This window comes from Chiloscyllium plagiosum, chromosome 13, assembly GCF_004010195.1.
Source record: "Chiloscyllium plagiosum isolate BGI_BamShark_2017 chromosome 13, ASM401019v2, whole genome shotgun sequence".
Taxonomy (NCBI): domain Eukaryota; kingdom Metazoa; phylum Chordata; class Chondrichthyes; order Orectolobiformes; family Hemiscylliidae; genus Chiloscyllium; species Chiloscyllium plagiosum.
Window position 1 is genome coordinate 22,883,563 of NC_057722.1, and position 21,862 is coordinate 22,905,424.

At 39.4% G+C, this 21,862-nt stretch overlaps 1 protein-coding gene across 5 annotated transcripts in view; it reads left to right on the forward strand.

Annotated features, from left to right (window-relative positions):
• Positions 1–21,862, forward strand: part of pik3cb (phosphatidylinositol-4,5-bisphosphate 3-kinase, catalytic subunit beta) — a 190,337-nt gene that overhangs the window by 101,153 nt on the left and 67,322 nt on the right. For all 5 annotated transcript variants that reach the window (XM_043702028.1, XM_043702027.1, XM_043702026.1 and 2 more), the window contains 7 exons: positions 4,562–4,744; positions 7,874–8,041; positions 9,825–9,914; positions 16,135–16,380; positions 17,936–18,032; positions 18,153–18,283; positions 19,994–20,047. In XM_043702028.1, the coding sequence (XP_043557963.1) occupies positions 4,562–4,744; positions 7,874–8,041; positions 9,825–9,914; positions 16,135–16,380; positions 17,936–18,032; positions 18,153–18,283; positions 19,994–20,047 (969 nt within the window). The remainder of the gene's footprint in view (positions 1–4,561; positions 4,745–7,873; positions 8,042–9,824; positions 9,915–16,134; positions 16,381–17,935; positions 18,033–18,152; positions 18,284–19,993; positions 20,048–21,862) is intronic.

A 21,862-nucleotide genomic window follows, 5' to 3' on the forward strand; every position in this document is an offset into this window, starting at 1 on the left:
CCAGATAGCTCTGCATAGTATTTTGCTCATACTTATTACTTTGGCTGCCACTAATTCCAAAAGGTAGTAACACTTTGCATAGGTTTTTTTTCATCAAACCTTTCAATTTCTACAATCTATCTTGTTTTCAAGTTTTTTTTTAAATTGACTCCTGACACCAGTTCCAAGCTCTTCAGTAGAGTTGTTGTCTTTGGCACGGAGTGAGTCAAAATCAGCATGGCTTCTGGAGAACCGATAAATATTCTTACTGGCTGAAAAGCATTTATTCAGGAAATATAAATCTGACATTCTTCCAAAGTTGGGAAGAGGTAGAGCAGCAAAACTAACAGTATTGTATTCTCATGAAGGAAAATTGGGTTCCTATCAACACAAGCAAAGTCCAATTTTGCATAAACAATGTCTCAAGATACTTACCTCCTGTTCAGTTTGTTTTCTCCAACCTTCTAGTGTACACTTCTTAATTACATTACCCATATTACATTAAGTAAAACTGGAGCTGGCATTCCTGGACTTGGTCTTTGTTTTTTTGCATTTCAAAAAAATCACTGGATTCCAATTTAGTTTGCTGTTGATTGACCTTTCGTTTTGCTTTCATTCTTACACATTTATGTCTAAAATGACTATCCTTGACTCTATGCACAGAATTGTGCTCCCAGTAGGAGGAGGAACTTTTCATGTTAGCAAGCTTAAACGATGGGAGGGGACATATAAACCAAGCAATCACAGGTTTACGGTTTATGGTAGATAGTGGGAAAGCAAGTAGAAATCAATTCCTCAGAGAATAAGTAGTTATTCAGACAGTATTGACTGATGGAGGAGAGCTAGTGTGGATGTGATATGGGTTGTCTCTTCTGTCTCTACTCCTTTGCTTTGGTTCAGTCTGGTTCCATGCTTCTTAATCTGAAACATGCCCTTTTCGTGGCTTCCCTTGCAAAATATCACAGGAGATCAATTAGTAACTGATGTAAATATGAAATTGCAGTAATACAATTCTGGCATTTGCAAAATGTGGAAAATGAATCAGTTAAAGGATCCAATCTGTCACCATGCTGATGAATGCTTATGCTGATTAATAGGTAAGTTTTATATTTGACTCAATTGATTGAGATGGCAGAGAATGTATGAGACCTGTGCATTTCATGCTAATGTGGGTGTTCAAAAATCCAAGTGTTAATGTAAAAATACATTTGATAAGGTACCACAGAGCAGGCCTGGTTGAACAATTGAAACCCATGCTTCAAAGGAGAAGCAACAAAGATGTAAGTTAACAAAGGAATAGAAAAGAAAGTTGTGAATAGTGTTTCTCGGATGAGAGGAAGTCATAGTTGTGGGTATGTTTGCCGAGCTGGGAAATTGATTTGCAGATGTTTCGTCCCCTATTCTAGGTGACAGATTCAGTTCTTTGGAGCCTCCTGTGAAGCTCTGCTGTACAGTCTTCTGGAATTTATTTGGTTCCCTTTCTGCTGCTTCCGGTTGCTGGTTCCAGTTATTCATTGTAGTGGTCGGTATATTGATCTAGGTCAATGTGTTTGTTGATTGAGTCCGTGGATGAGTGCCATGCTTTTAGAAATTCTCTGGCTGTCCTCTGTGTAGCTTGTCCAATGATCGTTGTGTTGGCCCAGTCGAATTTGTGGTCCTTGTCATCTGTGTGTATGGCTACTGGGGACAGCCGGTATTTAGTGGGTAGTTGGTATTCGTGCTGTGGATTATTAGTTGTCTGCCTGTTTGTCCTATATACTGTTTCATGCAGTCTAGAGGAAGGCGTACTGGAGTTTGTCAAGGTTCAATCAATACATTAATGACTTTAGACTAGTGGGTCAGAATACAATTTCCAAATGACATAAAACTTGGAAGTATGTTAAACAATGATAAATGTAGTCATAGATCTCACGGAGGTACAGGCATGTTGGTGGAATGGGGAGGCACATGGGTTCAATGCAAAATCCATTTGTGGGCACAATTTGGTCAGAAGAATGTACCAGAAGAATACAAACTATTGGGAAGAAAAGAGACTTGTGGATGTCAGTGCAAAATTATTTATTGGCTCATCCTGAAAATTTTAAAAAAGTTAATAAAGAGTGGGGAGTCCTGGTCTTTTTTTTTTAAACATGGTAGACAGAACTAAAGCAAAAGAATGAACTAAACCTACATAAAGCACAGGTTTACCCCAAGTTGGAGCACTGTGTCTAACTTCCTGCCCTATGCTTTCAAAAGAGAAGTGAAGGCTTTGAAGAAGATGCAGAAGAAAATTGCTCACATTGTTTCAAGGGTGTGGGATTATGTTTACCTGGATAGGTTGGAGAAGCTGAGGTTATTCAGAGCAGAGACAGTAAGAGGTCTTATTTTCATAAGTCATTAAAGGTAGGATTGTGTAAATAGAAACGTTCTTGCTGGCTGAAATGTTAATATTGGAAGGGCTTGGACTTGAAAGTGATTGAAGAAGCAGAGGTGAAACAAGTGGAAGAAAGTTTTCCTTACCTTGACTGATGCTGGAGCTACAGCCCCAAAGGTACCGCCTGGCCCTAATTTCCTTTCCTTAAATGAGGGTTATTTAATGAAGTTGACGGATGCTAAAGCTGAGAATATGACTGTCCTCATCCATTGTCAATGTTTAGAACACCAACAATGTCACTGCATGTTAGTTAATAGGAGCATCTGAATGCCTAGATCAGAGAATATGGTGCTGGAAAAGCACAGCAGGTCCAGCAGCATCCGAGGAGCAGGAAAATCAATGTTCTGGGATAAGGTGGGGGGAGGGGAAATGGGGAAACTGGTGAAGTCCACATTGATGCCATGGGGTTGGAGGGCCCCAAGGTGGAAGATGTGTTCTTCCTCCAGGAGTCAGGTAGGTTAGGGTGTGGTGTTGGAGGAGGCCCAGGACCTGCATGTCCTCGGCGGAGTGGGAGGGGGAGTTGAAGTGTTTGGTCACGGAGCAGTGGGATTGGTTGGTGCAGGTGATCTTCTCTGAAGCGATCCACGAGTAGGCATCCTATCTCCCAAACACCGGCATCTCCAAATCAATGTAGAGGAGACCGCATCAGGAGCGATGGATGCAATAACTGACATTTGGAAGTGTAGGTGAAACTGATGGATATGGAAGGCTCCTTTGGGGCTTTGGACGGAGGTGAGGGGGGCGCTGTGGGTGCAGGTTTTGCAATTCCTGCGGTGGCAGAGGAAGGTGCCGGGAGGGGAGGATGAGTTCTTGTGGGAGGGGGTGGGGAGCATTGTCCTGGTGTGTTTTGCCTAGATTACTTGTTAGGCCTTTCTTAATAATTCAGCTGAGATGAAAAATGAGGAGTTGTGGTGATGATTAGATATTTAGAATGCACTACTTGACAATAGGGCGGATACAAATTCAAGTGTAGCCTTCAGAAAGGAATTAAATAATTACTTGACGTGGGGTCACGAGGAAATGGTGAAAGAGAGGGAGAGTGAGATTTACTGGATTACTTTTCACAACTTGATCATCCACCTTTTGCTGTAAAACGCTGAGTCAACTTTCTGAATAATTATAATTAGATTAGATTAGATTACTTACAGTGTGGAAACAGGCCCTTCGGCCCAACAAGTCCACACCGACCTGCCGAAGCGCAACCCACCCATACCCCTACATTCAAATGATCTGATTTAAACTGATGTGAAGCAGTGAATTTCTTGTCTCTTTTCTGTGGTAAAATTGTTTTAAAAGGTGGTTTTGCTTTAAATGAGTGCAGCTGGTGTTGGTGTAATCATTAATTGGGTTAGCATTTGATATAATCTTCCATTCCCAGAAGTAGTTATACAATGATACTGTAAAGTGAGGCTGCAGTCTTTGAAATCTTGGTCTGCTGACCATCACTATACAGCTGCAGGTTTGAAAAACAAGTCAAATTCTTGGCTCGAAGAGAATGACCTACTTTTCCTCCATTTCTTTTGTGTAAACAAAACGTATTTCAAAGTGAATGTGGAGCAAGTTTTTTCCATCAATGTCCCTTATCATTTTTTAAAACCTTGATTGCTTGCTTTGCTGTCGTGGAACAGGTACTGCTTGGCCTCTGGTTTCTTGCTCAAGTGAATGTTATTTGTGTGTCCACAGTAGACATTGCGGTTGAGAGCATTGCTCCTCCTCATCTGCAGTTGACATTTCGCTTGCAAGCCCAGACAATTTCTGGAGCAGGAAACCTAGACATCCAAATGCTGAGATTGTTTCTTAGCTATAGCAGTCTATTAGATCAAAATTATGTTGAAGTAATGTATTCCACATGTCTGTGGCAAGGGGATGAACAATGAGTGGAAGGTTAGTGAAAAGAAACTGCCAATATCAAAAGAAAGCCCATTTACACTGGTATCAAGATAATAGGATGGCATTAGACAGAAGATTATCCTTTCTACTCTACAGGCATGGTCACAAACTCTGTCTGGTATTTAAAATACCTATTTTCCATCATAAACGAATGCTTGAGGACAGTTAGAGTTCCAAGTCTTTTATGATTTTTAAAGTCTGTTTTTCAATGCAGATTCAGAATGATTCTCTCTCTCGCTCTTTCTCTCTCTCTCTCTCTCTCTCTCTCTCTCCTTGCAGGACATCTTCAATTTCCAGGTATCTCCAAACTTGAATCCCCATCAATTAAATGAACTTGCCATTCGGAAACAGCTGACCAACCATGGAAAAGAGAATGAGGAATTCAATCCCAGAGATTTTGTGCTGCGCGTAAGTGGAAAGCAGGAATACCTGTTTGGCGAGCAACCACTGATTCAATTCCGGGTATGTTGCCAGAACTTGCACCAAATATAACAGGAAGTTTTGTAAAATATGAAGTGATTCATTTGTGTGCCTCTTACATGACATGTAACTACTACCTTGTAGGTGGGCAAAGGAAAAAGCTCCAATATTTAAATCTTTTGGAGCTTAATATTTGTGTCATATACATAAACATTTTAGATGAAACATGTACATTGCATTAACCATTAAGACTTCTGCCAAGCTTTATTTACATAAAGAAAACTGCAATCTTTATACTTTCAGATCAAAGGGTTTCTTAAAATATCCTTTCTTTATCTTTGTTTAATTTTCCCATAATTTATGCCCACCACACCTTGCCAGTTTTAATCATTTGTGGCATTTATTAGGAGAATACCAGTTTTTCTCATTCTGGCTTTCTTTAAGGCATTTCCAAATGCTTGAGCTTGTAGATTGTATACAAGTATTTGAAATCCAACTTTCCTTTCTGCTTAAGAACATTATTGACGAAAAGCAAAATCAGTCACCCAGAAAATGGGCGACACGATGGCACAGTGGTTAACACTGCTGCCTCACAGCACCAGAGACTCTGGTTCAATTCCCGCCTCACGAAACTCTCTGTGTGGAGTTTGCATGTTCTCCTCGTGCATGGGTTTCCTCCGGGTGTTCCGGTTTCCTCTCTCAAATGTGCAGGTTAGGTGAATTGGTCATGCTGAATTGCCCGTAGTGTTAGGTGAAGGGGTAGATGTAGGGGATTGAGTCTGTGTGGGTTGCTCTTCAGAGGGTCGGTGTGGACTCGTTGGGCCGAAGGGCCTGTTTCCACACTGTAAGTAATCTTTAAAAAAAATGCTTGGTGTTTGCTGAAGGACTCAAGCAATCTTGTTCAGCATTTGTTGCGCTGAAATAATGATTTTATCCCCATTTGCTAGATTATAGCTCAAAACATCAAATGGACAGATTGCAATAAAACCTGGTATACAGATAGGATATGACAAAGGAAAAAGAAATTGGCTTTTATGAAATGGATTTGATTGTGATTTTGTTTGGTTTGAAAGGATATGTTAACATTGAGTGAAAGGGCAAATTGACACTTTTCATCAATGTTAGGAGTTATTTACTTTAGAACATAATATGATTGACTGTCTCATCTGTAATGAAAATTTGTTGCGGTTGTCAAAATGTAAGTATAGTTTTCTGAGCAGATTGTTGGATTTGAGTTATTCATGATGCCTCAGTGAGATAGAAGCTGTCCAGAAAAGAAAAGACAACAGATTATCAGATAGATATGGAAAAGCCTCAAGGAAGAGCTGAGTAATTTTAATAGCATTGAGTTTCCTATATCTCTTACAACAACATTCTCTGTTGTTTTGTTCTTGGGTGCCCCCCGCCACAGCCGCTTGGATTATGTGTTTAAACCTCTCAGATGCGATAGAGTTCCTTCTGCATTTCTTCAGCTTACTTGACTGAGATTGTATGAACATCTAACAAATGTAATTCCTGCAACTGTATTTGCCTTGAATTGTCAAACGATCGATGGAATCCCACATACTGCAAGATTGTTACAAAATGCATGGCCACTTTCACGACATTGTAACTTTTTATCTAACTAGTGTTGCATAAAATGTAGAAATGTGATATAAAGTGATGTACTTACTATAAATAGCACCTACAAATTACAAAAAATTATAGAACCACTCATTATAGAAGGCGGAGTAGAGGAAGCTTTCCCTTCAGAGCAAATTACCTTCAGAACAGATTTTTGCTGAAGTCTTGCTATTATTAACTTCTTGTATGTTGCTACACCCAGTACCTTCTGATAGTCAATCAGTGACTCTCTTTCTAGTGTGAGTAGTTAATAAGATCAGAAATATTGAAATGATTCCTGATTGAGGTACTAGAATTTTAGTTGTGGCCTTCAGATCCCCTCCCAGCTAGATGTAAATGGTCATGTGTACCACTCAATGAATTAAGTGCTGATGGTATTACCCAGCAGCCAGGAGGATTATTTACAATGAGTGTATGCTGGTGTCCTTGGAAAGTGAATAGTCCAGTTATTGCAGTCAAGCTGCTCTGGGAGGAGGGGCACACTTACTTCTGCTAGAAAAGTGGGAAGAGTTTAGATGCATCTTTTTTAAAAAAAACAATCAGGAGCTGACAAGACACAATAAAATATAGGCTTCTAGGTGTTCAGTGCCATCAGTTGCAGCATAATAGCAGTTCTGAGTTGATCAGCACTTGTGTGCTGTTGCTACACTGAGATGGTTTTCATAACCATGTATATTTTTGTATTATTCCAGGGTTCTTCACAGAAGCATTATAAAACAAAATATGACACCGAGATACATGAGAAGATATTAGGTTAAATGACAAAACTTTGGTTAACAGGGTAGTTTTGAGATAGTGTAGTAAAAGAGGAAAAGAGACATGGAGGTGTATGGAGGGTACTCAGTGCAAGTGAAAGTGCAATCACCAAGGTAGAAAAATTAAAATAAGAGATACTCAAGAGTTCAGAATTAGATGTGTACACATATTTTGTGGGGCTAGAGGAGATTGTAAATCGGTTTGGGACTGAGTCCAGGGAAGAATTTGAAAATAAGAATAAGAATTTTAAAGTCAGGACATCACTTGACCAGAGCCAGTGCAAGACACTGAACACTGGTGACAGGACTTGGTGCAAATGAAGACATGAATGGATCAGTTTTGGACTTACTCACATTTACAGGGTAGAACATGGAAGAGCAGCCAGAATAGCACAGGTAAAGGAATGGGGTTAGGGTGTCAACAGTAGAAGAGCTCAGACAGGATTGAAGTTGGACGATGATTCAGATGTGAAAAAAGGCAGTCCTTGTGATGGCAAACATTTATTGGAAGCTTATTTTGGGGTACAATGTGAAACCAAGATTGCAAACAAAGTACACTTCGTTTCTCATGTAACAGTGATTTTTCAGGAGTAAAATTTATCTTCCTTTCAAATTTCCATTTGCAAATTTCTCATTTTCAAATTTATTTTTGTTACTACACTGTCTGCGTGGCTTGTATTTTTGACTCTGCATTTCTGTATGTGGGGAGGAAGATCCTATTGTATGGTTTAAGTGTCCCTCTGGAAAAGAGCAAGGTATCCCATGCAATCCTTGATTTCTATACCTTTTCCAGTATATAAGAAATTGCGTGTCAAAAGGACTCCACCCTCAGCTGACATTAGTGGACTGCAGCACAATTAAGGAGATGTGTGATCGCGAAATGTCAGCTATTGGTATGGCATTGCATCGGAAATCATCCAATCTTCCTCTTCCTTTGCCACCCAAGAGACGGACCATTTCTGTAAGTGATTGTATTAGTAGCTTTCATCTTGATTTAGTATCTATTATTTAAAAAAAAGTGATCTTTTAATTTGCATTTTTTAATCAAATGTGTCATGGTAAAGTTTCAAGCATAGCTACTTCAGATTTCCGTTATGTTAGCTGTTCTCTGCTGGATTGTGGTGGGGACACTATGACTGGCTCCTCTGCTTTTAAGTATGGAAGAAAATTTATTTGAGATCTGGTGATGTCCAGTTTCTAACCTTGAATTCAGATGAATAGGGAACAGCTGGGTTGCCCATCGAAGTATAATCTGCAAAAAGTCTAACTACTTGCGAAGGGGGCAGAAAGGAAAGAACAATTGGAAAAAATGAGCATGGTATAATCTGCTCAAATATACTAATCTTGGCAATATTAATTATAAAATTAGAAAAAAATGGTTACCCAGAAATCAAGTAAAAGTCTCTTTACCTCCCAGTTAGTCAGTTGGTAGCAGTTTTGCCCCTATGTCTGAAGACCTGGTCTGAAATATCAGCTAAAGGTTCATGCTAAAAAGTGCTGCCCTTTTGAAGGTACCTTCTTTCAAATGAGACATCCAGCTGCCCTATGAAGTGGATATAAAGCATCAGATGGCAGTATTTTGAAAAAGAGCAGGGAGTTCTCCTTGGAGTCTTGATCAATATTTATTCTAAGTCCAGCACCTATGTACAAATAATATGGTAGTAATTACATTGCTCTTTATGGGACATGCAAAATTACATTGGAGGTGAGGCACGTTAGGCTAGCACTGAAGTTGCTACAGAAATTAGATGAATTCAATTCTTTTTAAATGATAGTTTCCTTATCTGGTGTAAAATGGTAACACCTTTTGAAAGGTACTGTCGTTGGTAAGTGAAAATGTGTATTTTTTTTCAAAAGTACTGTTCAATGAGAAGCTATGGTTTCCATTGACTGTCAAAGAAATTACATTTGCAGTGTTGTACATTTGATGTCAGTGAACACAGAATTATGAGTGGAAGGAAATGTCTGAAAATAGATTTGCTGTGCTCTATTCTAATGATAGAAAAGCAAGCGATTGTCCCATTGTGTCTAGAATTAAAGGTTGAATGTTTAACACTGAGTTAATGCAAATTTGTCTATTTCTATGCTTCAAGGTATAGAAATTTTTGTTAAAAAAAACTATCTTTTGAAGTTGAATTAAAATCCATTTGGAGCATTAATACACCTTCAGAAATTCCACGTATATCTCACCAACCATTAGCTTTCTTCATAATCTCCAACAAATACAACTGAATTTAACGAAAAATGTCTCCTGCAGTAATTCTCTGACATTCCATGTGTTATTTATGACTTCCTTGTTAACAGCAGAGTCATGCAAACACTTTTGCCAGCTGTGCTTTCCTTATGCTTCCTAGAAATAGCTTTATCACTTATTTACTAAATATAACTAACAGTCTGAAACAGAAATAGGTGTAAAATAACTAGGAAAAAATTAAATGACCTAAAAATGCACCACTCCTTTGGTTCACAATGGTTTACTGTAATTTAATCACTTTATGAGTAGTTTAGCTTTAGTGTAACTGCTTTAATGACACACCATGGTTTCCAAACAAAGTTTTGCTCAGCACCTGACTTCTTAAATTGAAACCTCATACTGCAAGCAGATCCCAATTAATGCAGTATTTTCTAATGTACCTATTCAGATACGTTATTACACACAATCCTGTTTTTGATACCACACTTAACGATTACTGTTCAAAGATCAAAGTTGCTTATTTGTTTATTTTCTATACCTTGTTTACTAGCAAATGGCAGGTAATGTTTGGGATATAAACAGTCCTTTCAAGATTGTTCTTGCTCATGGGATCAAAATAAATGCAGATGAAGCACTACGAGTAAGTACTGTAAAGAACTCTTTAATTTGAATGATAAAAATGTGTATTCTTTCCAATAAAATTCTGAGTTGAAGCAGAGGACATCTGCCCACAAATTTGTATTAATCAAAGTTTTGAGGTGGCCAAGAAGGCTTTTGTGGAACTTGATTTACCTGCAAATGTGCTCCACGTTATTTTTACTGTTTAAAAAAGCGATGCAGTAACGTGTGAACAAAACCTTAGTTTTCTGAGCTTTTTGCAGCCTGACTTTGTAATGGGCATTACAAAATGTCAGGAGTTAGCTCCAGAAAAGCTCAGCAATCTTAAACAGCTGACTGTGCTGTCTTTAGAATCATAAAGATGTACAGCACAGAAACAGACCCTTCAGTCCAACTCGTCCATGCTGATCAGATATCCCAACCTAATCTAGTCCCATTTGCCAGCACCGGGTCCACATTCCTCTAAACCCTTCCTATTCATATACCCATCCAGGTACCTTTTAATATTGTAATTTTACCAGCTTCCACCAGTTCCTCTGGCAGCTCATTCCATACACACACCACATCCTCTGTGTGAAAAAGTTGCCCCTTATGTCGCTTTTAAATCTTTCCCTTCTCGCCTTTAATCTATGCCTTCTAGTTCTGGACTCCCCAAACCAGAGAAAAGATCTTGTCTATTTACTCTATCCATTCACCTCATGATTTTATAAGGTCACTCCTCAGTATCTGACGCTCCAGGGAAAACAGCCCAGCCTCTTCAGTCTCTCCCTGTAAACATCCTTGGAAACATCCTTATAAATGTTTTCTGAACCCTTTCAAGTTTCACATTTTTCTGATAGGAGGGAGACCAGAATTACACACAGTATTCCAAAGGCAACCTAACCAATATCCTGTACAGCCACAGCATGCCCTCCCAACTCTTATTCTAAATGCACTGACCACTAAAGGCAAACATACTAAACGCCGCCTTCACTATCCTATCTACCTTGACTCCACTTTCAAGGAACTATGAAGCTGCACTCCAAAGTTTCTCTTATCAGCAACACTCCCCAGGATCTTACCATTAAGTGTATAAATCCTGACCTGATTTGCCTTTCCAAAATGCAGCATCTCACATTTATCTAAATTAAACTCCATCTGCCACTCCTCGGTCCATTGTCCCACTGCTCAAGTTCCCGTTGTACTCTGAGGTAACCTTCTTCGCTGTTCACTACACCTCCAATTTTATATCATCTGCAAACTTACTATCCATACCTTCCATGTTTGCATCCAAATCATTTATATAAATGATGAAAATAGTGGACCCAGCACTGACTTGTGTGGCACATGGCTAGTCACAGGCCTCAGTCTGAAAAGCAACTCTCCACCACCACCCTCTGTCTTCTACCTTCAAGCTAGTTCTGTATCCAAATGGCTAGTTCTCCCTGTATTCCATGTAATCTGACCATTCTAACCAGTCTACCATGCAGAACCTTGTTAAACACCTTCTTGAAGTCCATATTGATCACGTCCGCTGCTCTGCCCTCATCAAAAAACTCAATTAAGTTAGTGAAACAAGCACAAAGTTACATTGACTGTCTCTAATCAGTCCTTGCCTTTCCAAATCCATGTAAATTCTGTCTCTCAGGTCCCCTTCCAACAACTTGATGTCAGGCTCACTGGTCTATAATTCCCTGGCTTGTCCTTACCACCTTTCTTAAACAGTGGCACCACGTTAGCCAATGTCCAGTGTCCAGTGTTCTGGTACCTCAATTGTTGCTTTCAATGATCCAACTATCTCAGCAAGGGGCCCAGAAATCACTTTTCTAGCTTCCCACAGAGTTCTAGAGTACACCTGATCAGGGCCTGGGGATTTATCCACCTTTACATTATTTGCTAAAGCTATCTCATGATCTCTTTAGTCCTCCCGATCTCCCTCTATAATATGGACATTTTTCCCACATTCTGTATCTTCCATATCCTTCTCCACAGTAAACACTGCAAAATACTTGGTTAGTATCTCTCCCATCTCCTGTGGTTCCACATGTAGGCTGCCTTGCTGATCTTTAAGGGGTCCTATTCTCTCCCTAGTTACCTTTTTGTCCTTCATGTATTTGTAGAATCCCTTTGGATTCTCCTTAACCCTATTTGCCAAAGCTTTCTCACGTCTCCTTTTTGTCCTCCTGATCTTCCTCTTAAATGTACTCTTACTGCCTTTAGTCACTTCTAGGAATTCACTTGATCCCTGCTGTCTATATATCCCTGACATATGCTTCCTTTTGCTTGACCAATCCCTCAATTTCTCTAGTCATCCAGCATTCCTTACCCCTACCAGGTTTGCCCTTCACCCTAACAGGAACATACTGTCTCTGGACTCTCATTAACTCATTTTTTTGAAGGCTTCCCATTTTCCTGCCATACCTTTTACCTGTGAACATTTCCCATTTCTATCCCTCCACCCCCTCAACAATTTTTGAAAGTTCTTACCTTCAAAATTGTTCTTCCTCCAGTTTAGAATTTCAACTTTTAGATCTGGTTTACCCTTTTCCATTATTATTTTAAAGCTAGAAGAATTATCAATGTGACACAATCTGCCATGTTGTCAATGCAGCCAAACACATTGTGTTACAGTGACTGTGTGTATACAGCCTCAGAGAGCAGTAATTACAGCTTAGATTCTGCGATGTTCAAAAATAGTTTACTATAACCAATCAGGGAGACAAATCTGCTCCTCATTCTATTCTATGGAATAGTGCCTCAAATAATCAAGAAGTAGTGCATATGTACACTTTCAGACGAGTTGCAATACTCAGTGCCAAAGCACAGTAGCTCCTTCTTTGCACTGACAGTGTGTAATGTAATATGGTTCAGTCACCCAAAGCATGGCACAACTCCACGTGATGGCCCTGACAGAAATAGGTTGAAACTTTATTGCTGGAACAGCACAGCAGGTCAGGCAGCACTGACAGTGTGTAATGTAATATGGTTCAGTCACCCAAAGCATGGCACAACTCCACGTGATGGCCCTGACAGAAATACAATTGCAATCTAATAGTTTTCAGTAGGTCACCTTTTGGATACTTATTTTACTACTTGTACTAGGCGACATGACAATTGAACCGCTGTCTGTATTTCAACTTCAGTAGTAGTCTGATTTTATTCAGAATATATTTGTACCCTCTCTAGAGAGAGAGAGAGAGAGAGAGAGAATGTCGCCATTAATGCAACTTGATCCAGTTGATCTACATTTCCATTCTACTTCATTCTATATTCTTTGCTCTCTTTGAATATTTATTTCTGGTTTCTGTCTCTCATGCCCCTGGCTATCCTTTACAGTTTCCCTCTTCCAGAATATTAACACATCTCATTCCTTCTCGTGTCTCAAGTGATACATTACGTACTGTGTAAGAGCCAGCTGGGACTGTACTTTCTTGGCAATGGCCAAAGTGCCATGATTTGTGGCTGAGCCATCTCTGGCTCAAGGTCACTAGCCTGAACAGTAGTCACTCTCCTCCGGCTTTTCTGAAGTGATTTGGGAGAACCTCTTATAGAAATAGCTGAGTTATTAAAATTACTTGGAGATCGTGAGCACTGCAGATGCTGGAGAAGTTAGAGTTGATAAACTGTGGCACAGGAAAAAGCACAACAGGTCAGGCAGCATCTGAGGAGCAAGAGAGTCGTCATTTCGGACTTACCTCTTCATCAGGAATGGGAAGAGGGCTGAGAAATAAGTGGGGCAAGGGGAAAGGTAGTTGGGATGGTGATAGGTGGATGAAGGTAGAAGGTGATAGGTGATGGGAAGGAAGATGGACGAGTCCGGTCAAGAGGGCGGAGCTCTGTCAGAGAATTGGATCTGGAATGGAGTGGTCAGACGGGTGATCTGGAAACTGGTGAATTTAATGTTGAAGCCATGTGGTTGTAGCACTCCCTCCCCTATTTATTTCTCAGCCCCGTTCCCCCTCCCCAGTCCTGATGAAGGGTTATGCCCGAAACATCGACACTATTGCTGCTCAGAAGCTGCCTGAGTTGCTGTGCCTTTTTCCAGTGCCACACTTTATTGACTAGGGAAATTACTTTAAGAGTAGAGCGTGGTTTGACTGTTGGCTATGAAATTAAGGCAATTATTATATTTGTCATTGTATGAATTATCTGTGCAGATTTGAAAGAGAATGGTCAAGGGTGTGGCAAACAAAGTAAATGGAGAGAGAAAATGTGCAATTGTCCATTTTGGCAAGCAGAGCTAAAATTACTGATATTATCTGAACAATGAGAGATTGTACATCTGATGCAAGGAACCTGGGGCTCCTACTCCATGAAGTGCAAAAGGCTAGTATGTAGTCACAGGAAATAATTCGGAGGCTGATAGAATGGTATTATTTATTGTGAGGGGGAATTGAATATTGAAATGGAGAGGTTATGTTTCAATTATATAAGGCAGGGTTGTTTAAGGAAGGGCATAAGTGCATTATAGGAAATTCAGGTTAAAACCTGAAGTGGACAGGTTGACTTGTCAGGCAAGATTGGACTGACTAGGTGTGTATCTTCTGGTGTTGAGATGCATAGAGGTGATTGGATCAAAGCACCCAAAATCCTGAGGACTCTTGACAGGGGAGATGTGGAGGAGGTGCTTCCTCTTATGAGATGACTTTTTTTATTAACAACAAAGTGTTGTCGTTTCAAAACTGAGTTGAGGCAAGATTTTATTTCAAAAAGCAGGTTGAGTCTTTGGAAGTTTCTTCCTATATTTAAAATTATAATCAGATTAGCCATGATCTCTTTAAATGGTGAGGCCAGCTTGAGGGGCTTCCATCTGCTCCTTTATTCGTATGACACTTTTGCCTGGAATGTCTTTATACTGAAGCTTCTGAGTCTGCATTGACAGGTCCTGTATACAAAAATTATGTTGGTTACATTGGTAATGATTTTAGCAGTCATAGAATCCTTACAGTATGGAAGGAAGCCATTCAGCCCATTTGAATTTGCATTGATCATCCCACCCAGACTAAGCCTTTCCCCTTAACCCCACATTTCCTATTGTTAATCCACCTGGCCTGCAAATCCCTGAACACTGCAGCCAATTTCATTATGGCAAATCCACCTAACCTGCATATCTTTGGACTGTGGAGGAAACTGGAACACCTGAAGGAAACACATGCAAACACTGGGAGAATGTGCAAATTCCACCTACACAGTCACCAGAGGCTGAAGTCGAAACCAGGTCCCTAGCACTGTGAGGCAGCAGTGCAATCCACTGAGCCACTGTGCTTGTTAGTGGCGAACTAATAATACTTGCCATTCAGTACACTGACAGCTGCACACACAGATTTGGAGGGTTTTGGATGACAATGTACAGTTAATAGAGAACTGTTTCAGCACGGTCCCCTTTGCTAGGAAATCTGAGATCTGTTTCAACAACCGGTTTTCTTCAAACAACCAACCAACGAAACAAACCCCTAACCTCCCCCCCCCCCCCCCCCCCTCCCACCTAACACAGAATATTGCATGTTCTTCCAGTTTGGGGAAAGAATCAAACACCTGATTTCATTTGATAGTTCATTTCAAAATGTGATCAAGAAGAACTCCTTTTGACACATTATCTGTGTTCTTCCTATTAGATTACAAAAGAAAAATTACACAATGTTAGAGAGGAGTTGTTTGTGAATTGAATCATTGTGTGGTGGAAAGGGATCGAAGTAAACTTCCTTTTGCTCTTTTGTCAGTTTTAATACATATGTCATAAAATGTCATCATGAAAGGATTCCCCAATTTGTGTTCACACTGATAACAAACAGAATTTCATCGCAAATCTATGAAAAACCCACAAATTAATTTAATACATGCAAATAATAATGTGCTGATAGTTCTCTATTTAGTCATTTATTGTAATAGAATGCTTGCTGCAATTTTGTGTCCTCTGCAATTAATTTTAACTCTGAATGATTTTAAGCCCAGTTTTTTTTTAATTGACTGATTCCAATGCTGGAATACCTGTTTTAAAGGGAAAAAGAGATGAGGATCTGTAAGAGTTTATCAAACATAGCAAGTATGTGGTTGCTGTTTGATTGAGTTTATCTGCTGTACAGCCTTGGTAAGTCAGGTTTGTGTTATTGCAGTGATTTATGTGTGAAGAAAATCTCATTGGTCATGACTTGTAAAAAGGATTTCACATGGACCCTCTTGTGAAATTACACTGTAATTCTGAAACAGTCCTTTGCATTTTGCCACGGCCCAGATCCTAATCATTTGTTTTTTTTGTTCTCTAGGTTCAGGTCAGGGCTGGGATTTTCCATGGAACTGAACTTCTTTGTAAACCTGTTGTAAGCAATGAGATTTCTGGAAAAAATGACCTTGTATGGAATGAGACACTGGACTTTGAAATAAACGTTTGTGATCTGCCAAGAATGTCCCGACTCTGTTTTGCTGTGTATGGGGTGATGGATAAAGTGAAGAAACAGAAATCAACAAAGAACGTGAACAAATATCAGACCATCCGGAAAGCAGGAAAAGTGGTGAGTTTCTCAATGTTGTAATTTTTATCTATGCTTTCTTAGCATTGCTTAGACAAAATATTGATAGGAACTGTGGTAAGTGGTTTCATTTTGTAAAGGCTCTGCAGTTAATTTGCAATAACAGCCTGGAAACTCAACTGGCACTTTAAACATCCAGACTCTCCTGCTTGTTTCCTTCTTTAAAGGCATTCCCTATAACTTGTGTCTTTACCAAATTATTGATCACCTGCTCTGATAGCTAATGTGATCTAATGTCAATTTTTTTTTATGGGGCAGTAAAAAGCCTGGTGACATTTTGAATACATTTAAAGGCATGGCATTAATGTAAATTATTGCTGTTATTGACACCAGAATAAAATATCCTGAGGACTTTGAGAATAAAGAGTCTTAGTCTGCTTCTTTTAGGAATCAGCTCAATCTGTTATTGTGTTGTTGTTGCCATAGTCTTACCAGACCATAGGGGCTGCTCTCTCATTACAGAGAAATAACTGGTGGTGAATTAACCTGAGAGCCACCAGACCTCAAGTGAGGGAAGAGGTTGGGAAGGAGAGTCCGCCATGGTGACTTCAAACCAGTGATGGGAATTAAACCCACGCTATTGGCATCACACTGCTCTGCAAACCAATAATCCAGCCAACGGAGCTTAACTGATTAATCTGTTATACCTTACATACCTTTTTTTTTACCTTACATACTTTTGAAAAGGTTACATTGGTGCAAAACTTCACACCAATAATATTGTGTGAATGTGTTCCTAATTATGATGCAAAACAGTTTAATTCTATTGCTTGTAATCACAAGCTATAATTTTGCAAGGCAGGAGTTATTTGTCTTTAACATGCTGTGTGGCTTGAGGGAGTAGTGGGGGCCTGGAACTTTAATTCATGATTTGGGTTTGCTGCTCCAATTCACGTTTTCTCCTTGCTTATCAAGTTTAGACAAGAGTTGGCCAGGACTCCATCTAGTGGATCAGCAATATCTTACCAGCTGTTGATCAAACAAATTCCAGGTCTCACCCTGATAAGTCACATCCCTGCACTTGGACTCTTAAATTCCATGTTCTATCAAATCTCCCATTTGCCTCTGGTTGTCTTGTTTAATTCGGTCTTCTGGGCAACATTTTATTGCCTCCAATCTAGCATGGGAATGGATGATTGTACAGAATGAGCAAGATGCACCAACCTTTTTAGCATCAGTTTTGTTGTTCCTCAGAGGGTTATCAATGCATGGAGTAGACTTTTGGGTCATAATCGTATCCTTCCTTCTTGTTTCTGGAGTAGGTTCTCCTAATTTAACACTCAAAGTTACGGTGTCATGTCAGTGAACCCACTTCTCAGCCCCTCCGAGGCCAGAAGTGTTCAATGCTGTTGAAGCACAAGCTCCTTTGCACGGTTGCCCCCTGCCCCCCACAATCAGTCCCACTTCCATTTTCTTAGTGCTGTAACAATTGCTGCAATTAAATATAGTTCATTGCCTATGAAGTACTTTAACAAGTCCTAAGACTGCAAAAGGCCTCAGTTAAATGTGAATCCTTCCTTCCTTCCTTCTCCATTAGCACTATCCAATTGCATGGGTGAACACAATGATATTTGACTTCAGAGGACAGCTGAAGAGTGGTGATCTGTCACTGCACTGCTGGTCATCATTCCCTGGTAAGTGTTCCCTTGGGTGCAACTTGTTCAAAGTGAATTAAAAAAGATAATTGTTACATTTTCAGAATTTCTTTTCCAAAATCCAAGTAATTCACAAGTGAGTTATCCTTCAACTTCCAGATGAATTGGAAGAAATGTTGAATCCCATGGGCACAACACAGACAAATCCATACACTGAGAATGCTACTGAGCTACATATTCAGTTTCATGAATACAGTAAAGTAGCAATTTTCTATCCTGCTTTCGACAAGGTAGGTTTAAATTGTATCTTAAACGTGATATTTATTTTTGAGTTTCTATCAGAACATGTTAATACTCATGCTTGGATTTTGTTTCTGACCCTGTTATAGTTTTCCTTGAACTGTTTTGGTGACATCTTCTGCTGCTCCTGGGCTATTTCAGAGAGGATGTAGTTCACTTTGTTTTTTTTTTGTGTTGACTCTTTCTATTCAACAATATGAAATGAGGTGCAGCACAGTCAGATACAAATTAAACTGCAACTCTACTCAACTTTGCATCATTTGTCTGACACATCCATTCCTCCGTTTCGCCATTTCAGTAGATTGTCTTCAGCTATTCCCCACTATGTGGTCGGATTATGTCCCGAACCCAGAGATAACAGAACAACGTTCTTATCGTGCTGCCTTACGTAGTCACTATCCTTTACTGGCGATTAACTAGCAAATGAGTGAATAAGAATAGTTTGGGAATAAGAAGATACATTCACTTGGAGAGATAAAGAATCGCATTAAAAAAAAATCCATTTGAACCAATCTGAACCAAAAAAAGGTTTGACTTGAACAATCTCTAATGCTTTGCTCACTCTAAATGACAAAAGAAAGATTTTTTTATGGACTACCATGGATTGGATTTAAATCTGACACATTGTGTTGTCTGAAAAAACAAAGAAAAACAGGTTTTTTTGCAAATTCCAAATTGCACACAGCAGAGCATTGAACAGAAGAGCTTGGGGACTTGAAGGAAATTGTTGAGCCATTATAAATTGTACCAACTCTTCAGCTCCTATCTGGTTTGGCATAAACCCATTTTCTCATTTCTTTTTACCTCATTTGATTTGCTTCCTTTCAAAATATCAATTTAATCTAATTTTAAATGTAGTAATATTTTAAGTAACAATGAAGCATGCTTCATTTAAGCTTCAATGCTGGGTTGATAAGTGATGGTAAAGATAATCTGACCTGCCCAGATCTCACCCTTTTGATTCCAAGATGACCTATTTTTATCAGATTATAGCCCAGACTGAAAATCTGAAAATTCCTCCAGTGTGGGTGGGAAAAAAATGCCCTTTAAGTTCTTTCTTTGTTCTATTGGGTATCTACTTTTTGTTATCTGAAGAGCAAGAAAACAATATCAACATTTTATGTGTAAACCTTTCGTTTAAAAACCACAAAGGCCAGGTGTAATAGCTGATCATTTCTGCATAATTAAATGTCTTTTTCTAAGTTACACTGGTGAATACAGCAATAGTAACATAAACAGCTAAAAAATTGGAGAATGAAAAGTGTGTCCTTAAATGCTGCACAGACAAAACACTGCAGGTGCTAGGCATTTGGGAGAGAGAGAGGGAGAGAAAATGCTGGAAATAATCAGCAGGTTTGGCAGAGTTAGTGGAAAGAGAGAAACTGATCGTGGACCCTAATGGATCCAGTTCGTGACTTGCCATCGACGTTGAATGGTGTGCTTCCTTGATCGTAACACACGGGCGTAAGGGGTAAAGATTTTATTTGTAAGCTTGTGCCATTTCATTAGATTGTGGGAAAAATCTGAATCTGAGAAGAAAGCAAGTGAGCTGATGTCCTAAAATTTATTGTCTTCTATGTTTGAGACAGATCTTTGAAACCTGCTCTGTGTTTAGATTGCTGTATAGATAAAGCTAAAGTGTTTGTGGTGTGAATGTTTCAATTTATATTTTATTTCTCCTTCCTCCATTTTAAAAAAAGATCTTGGAGAAGGCAGCAGAGATTGCACGAAGCAATGACACACTAAGCACATCAGTAAGTATAATGCATGTGTAAGAATGAGCTAGAGTATACTATGCTGCCATCTAGTGCTTGTTATTTATATATCAAAATAATGTTGCATTAACATCAACATTCCTGAGCTGGTACTGACCATTTAATAGGTACTTCATGTAGTCAGTATTATTTGGACACGAATTTAACAAATAAAATTCATCTAATCTTTGTAGATTTGTCATTTATTAAGAGATTACAATAAATGCAAATTATGTAGCTTTATAGTGATCTTAATATTCACATCATGTAATCAAATCAAATTTAATCTCTATGTCTATATTGTCTATATTTGAAACACAAAAATGTTTGGTAATTTTGAAAGGGGACGTTCTGAAGGTGAACAGGGTGGGCAAGCAAACACTGAACATGCTACTCCTTTCTAACCCTAATAATTCAAGTTTGATTTGCAATCAAAGCAGTAGAATTGTCGAGTAAAGTGAATTAAGGAAGGCAAATAGTAAATAAGGCAACATGAAATCTTCCATGTTTAAAAATTAATCATTTTCAAACCCCTGAGTGGATTGCAATGTGACATCTATCTTTCACAGGCACTATTTTGAACTGTAATATCTATCATAAAATCAACGACAGCAGTAAAAGCAGCCCTTTAATACCCTGTTTAATTCACTCAATCTCTGATGTCTAATTCAGTGCCATCCAAGCACTGCAGCCAGTGGTTACTGGATAGTACGTAGGAGTCATGACCTAGACTCAGACTCTATTTTCTGTGGGGTTTTGTTTCTTGCTGTTATGGTCTTTCTAGTAATTAATGTCAGACAGAACAGGCTGACGAGTTGGATGTGTTCCCTTTGCCAGGAAGGGTGTGGGGCTCTAAAAGCAAGATTTTTTTTTGAGCTTCACATTCCACAGCAAATACATGTACTGTTGTGTAGCTACAATGAATGAATACCAGGATAAGAATTTAAAACTGGATACTCTAAATTGAAGACTGGGAATCTGTATAGTTCAGCAAGAACAGAGATGATAGGTGAGCAGGGCTTGATGTGAGTTTGTATCTGGACAAGAGAGCTTGGAGGAGCTTCAGCTTAAAAGATGATGGAAAATAGGAAACTGGCAAGGAAAGTATTGGAATAATCATTCTTGGCAGTGACAGAGTTATATGAGGCCTTCAGCAGTGGGAAATCAAGATGAAGATAGAAGTGGGCAGTTTTTAATCAGGAGAAAACAGAAGGCTAAAGATTAAAACAGAAGGTTAAGGGTCACGTTAGATGCTGAAGGCATCATAGAGTCATTGAGATGTACAGCATGGAAACAGACCCCTTGGTCCAACCTGTCCACGCCGACTAGATATCCCAACCCAATCTAGTCCCACCTGCCAGCACCCGGCCCATATCCCTCCAAACCCTTCCTATTCATATACCCATCCAATTGCCTCTTAAATGTTGCAATTGTACCAGCCTCCATCACATCTTCTGGCAGCTCATTCCATTCACATACTACCCTCTGCGTGAAAAAGTTGCCCCTTGGGTCTCTTTTATATCTTTCCCCTCTCACCCTATACCTATGCCCTCTATTTCTGGACCCCCCTCCCCACCCCAGACTTTGTCTATTTATCCTATCCATGCCCCTCATAATTTTGTAAACCTCTGTAAGGTCACCCCTCAGCCTCCGACGCTCCAGGGAAAACAGCCCCAGCCTGTTCAGCCTTTCCCTATAGCTCAAATCCTCCAATCCTGGCAACATCCTTGTAAATCTTTTCTGAACCCTTTCAAGTTTTACAACATCTTCCGATAGGAAGGAGACCAGATTTGCACGCAATATTCCAACAGTGGC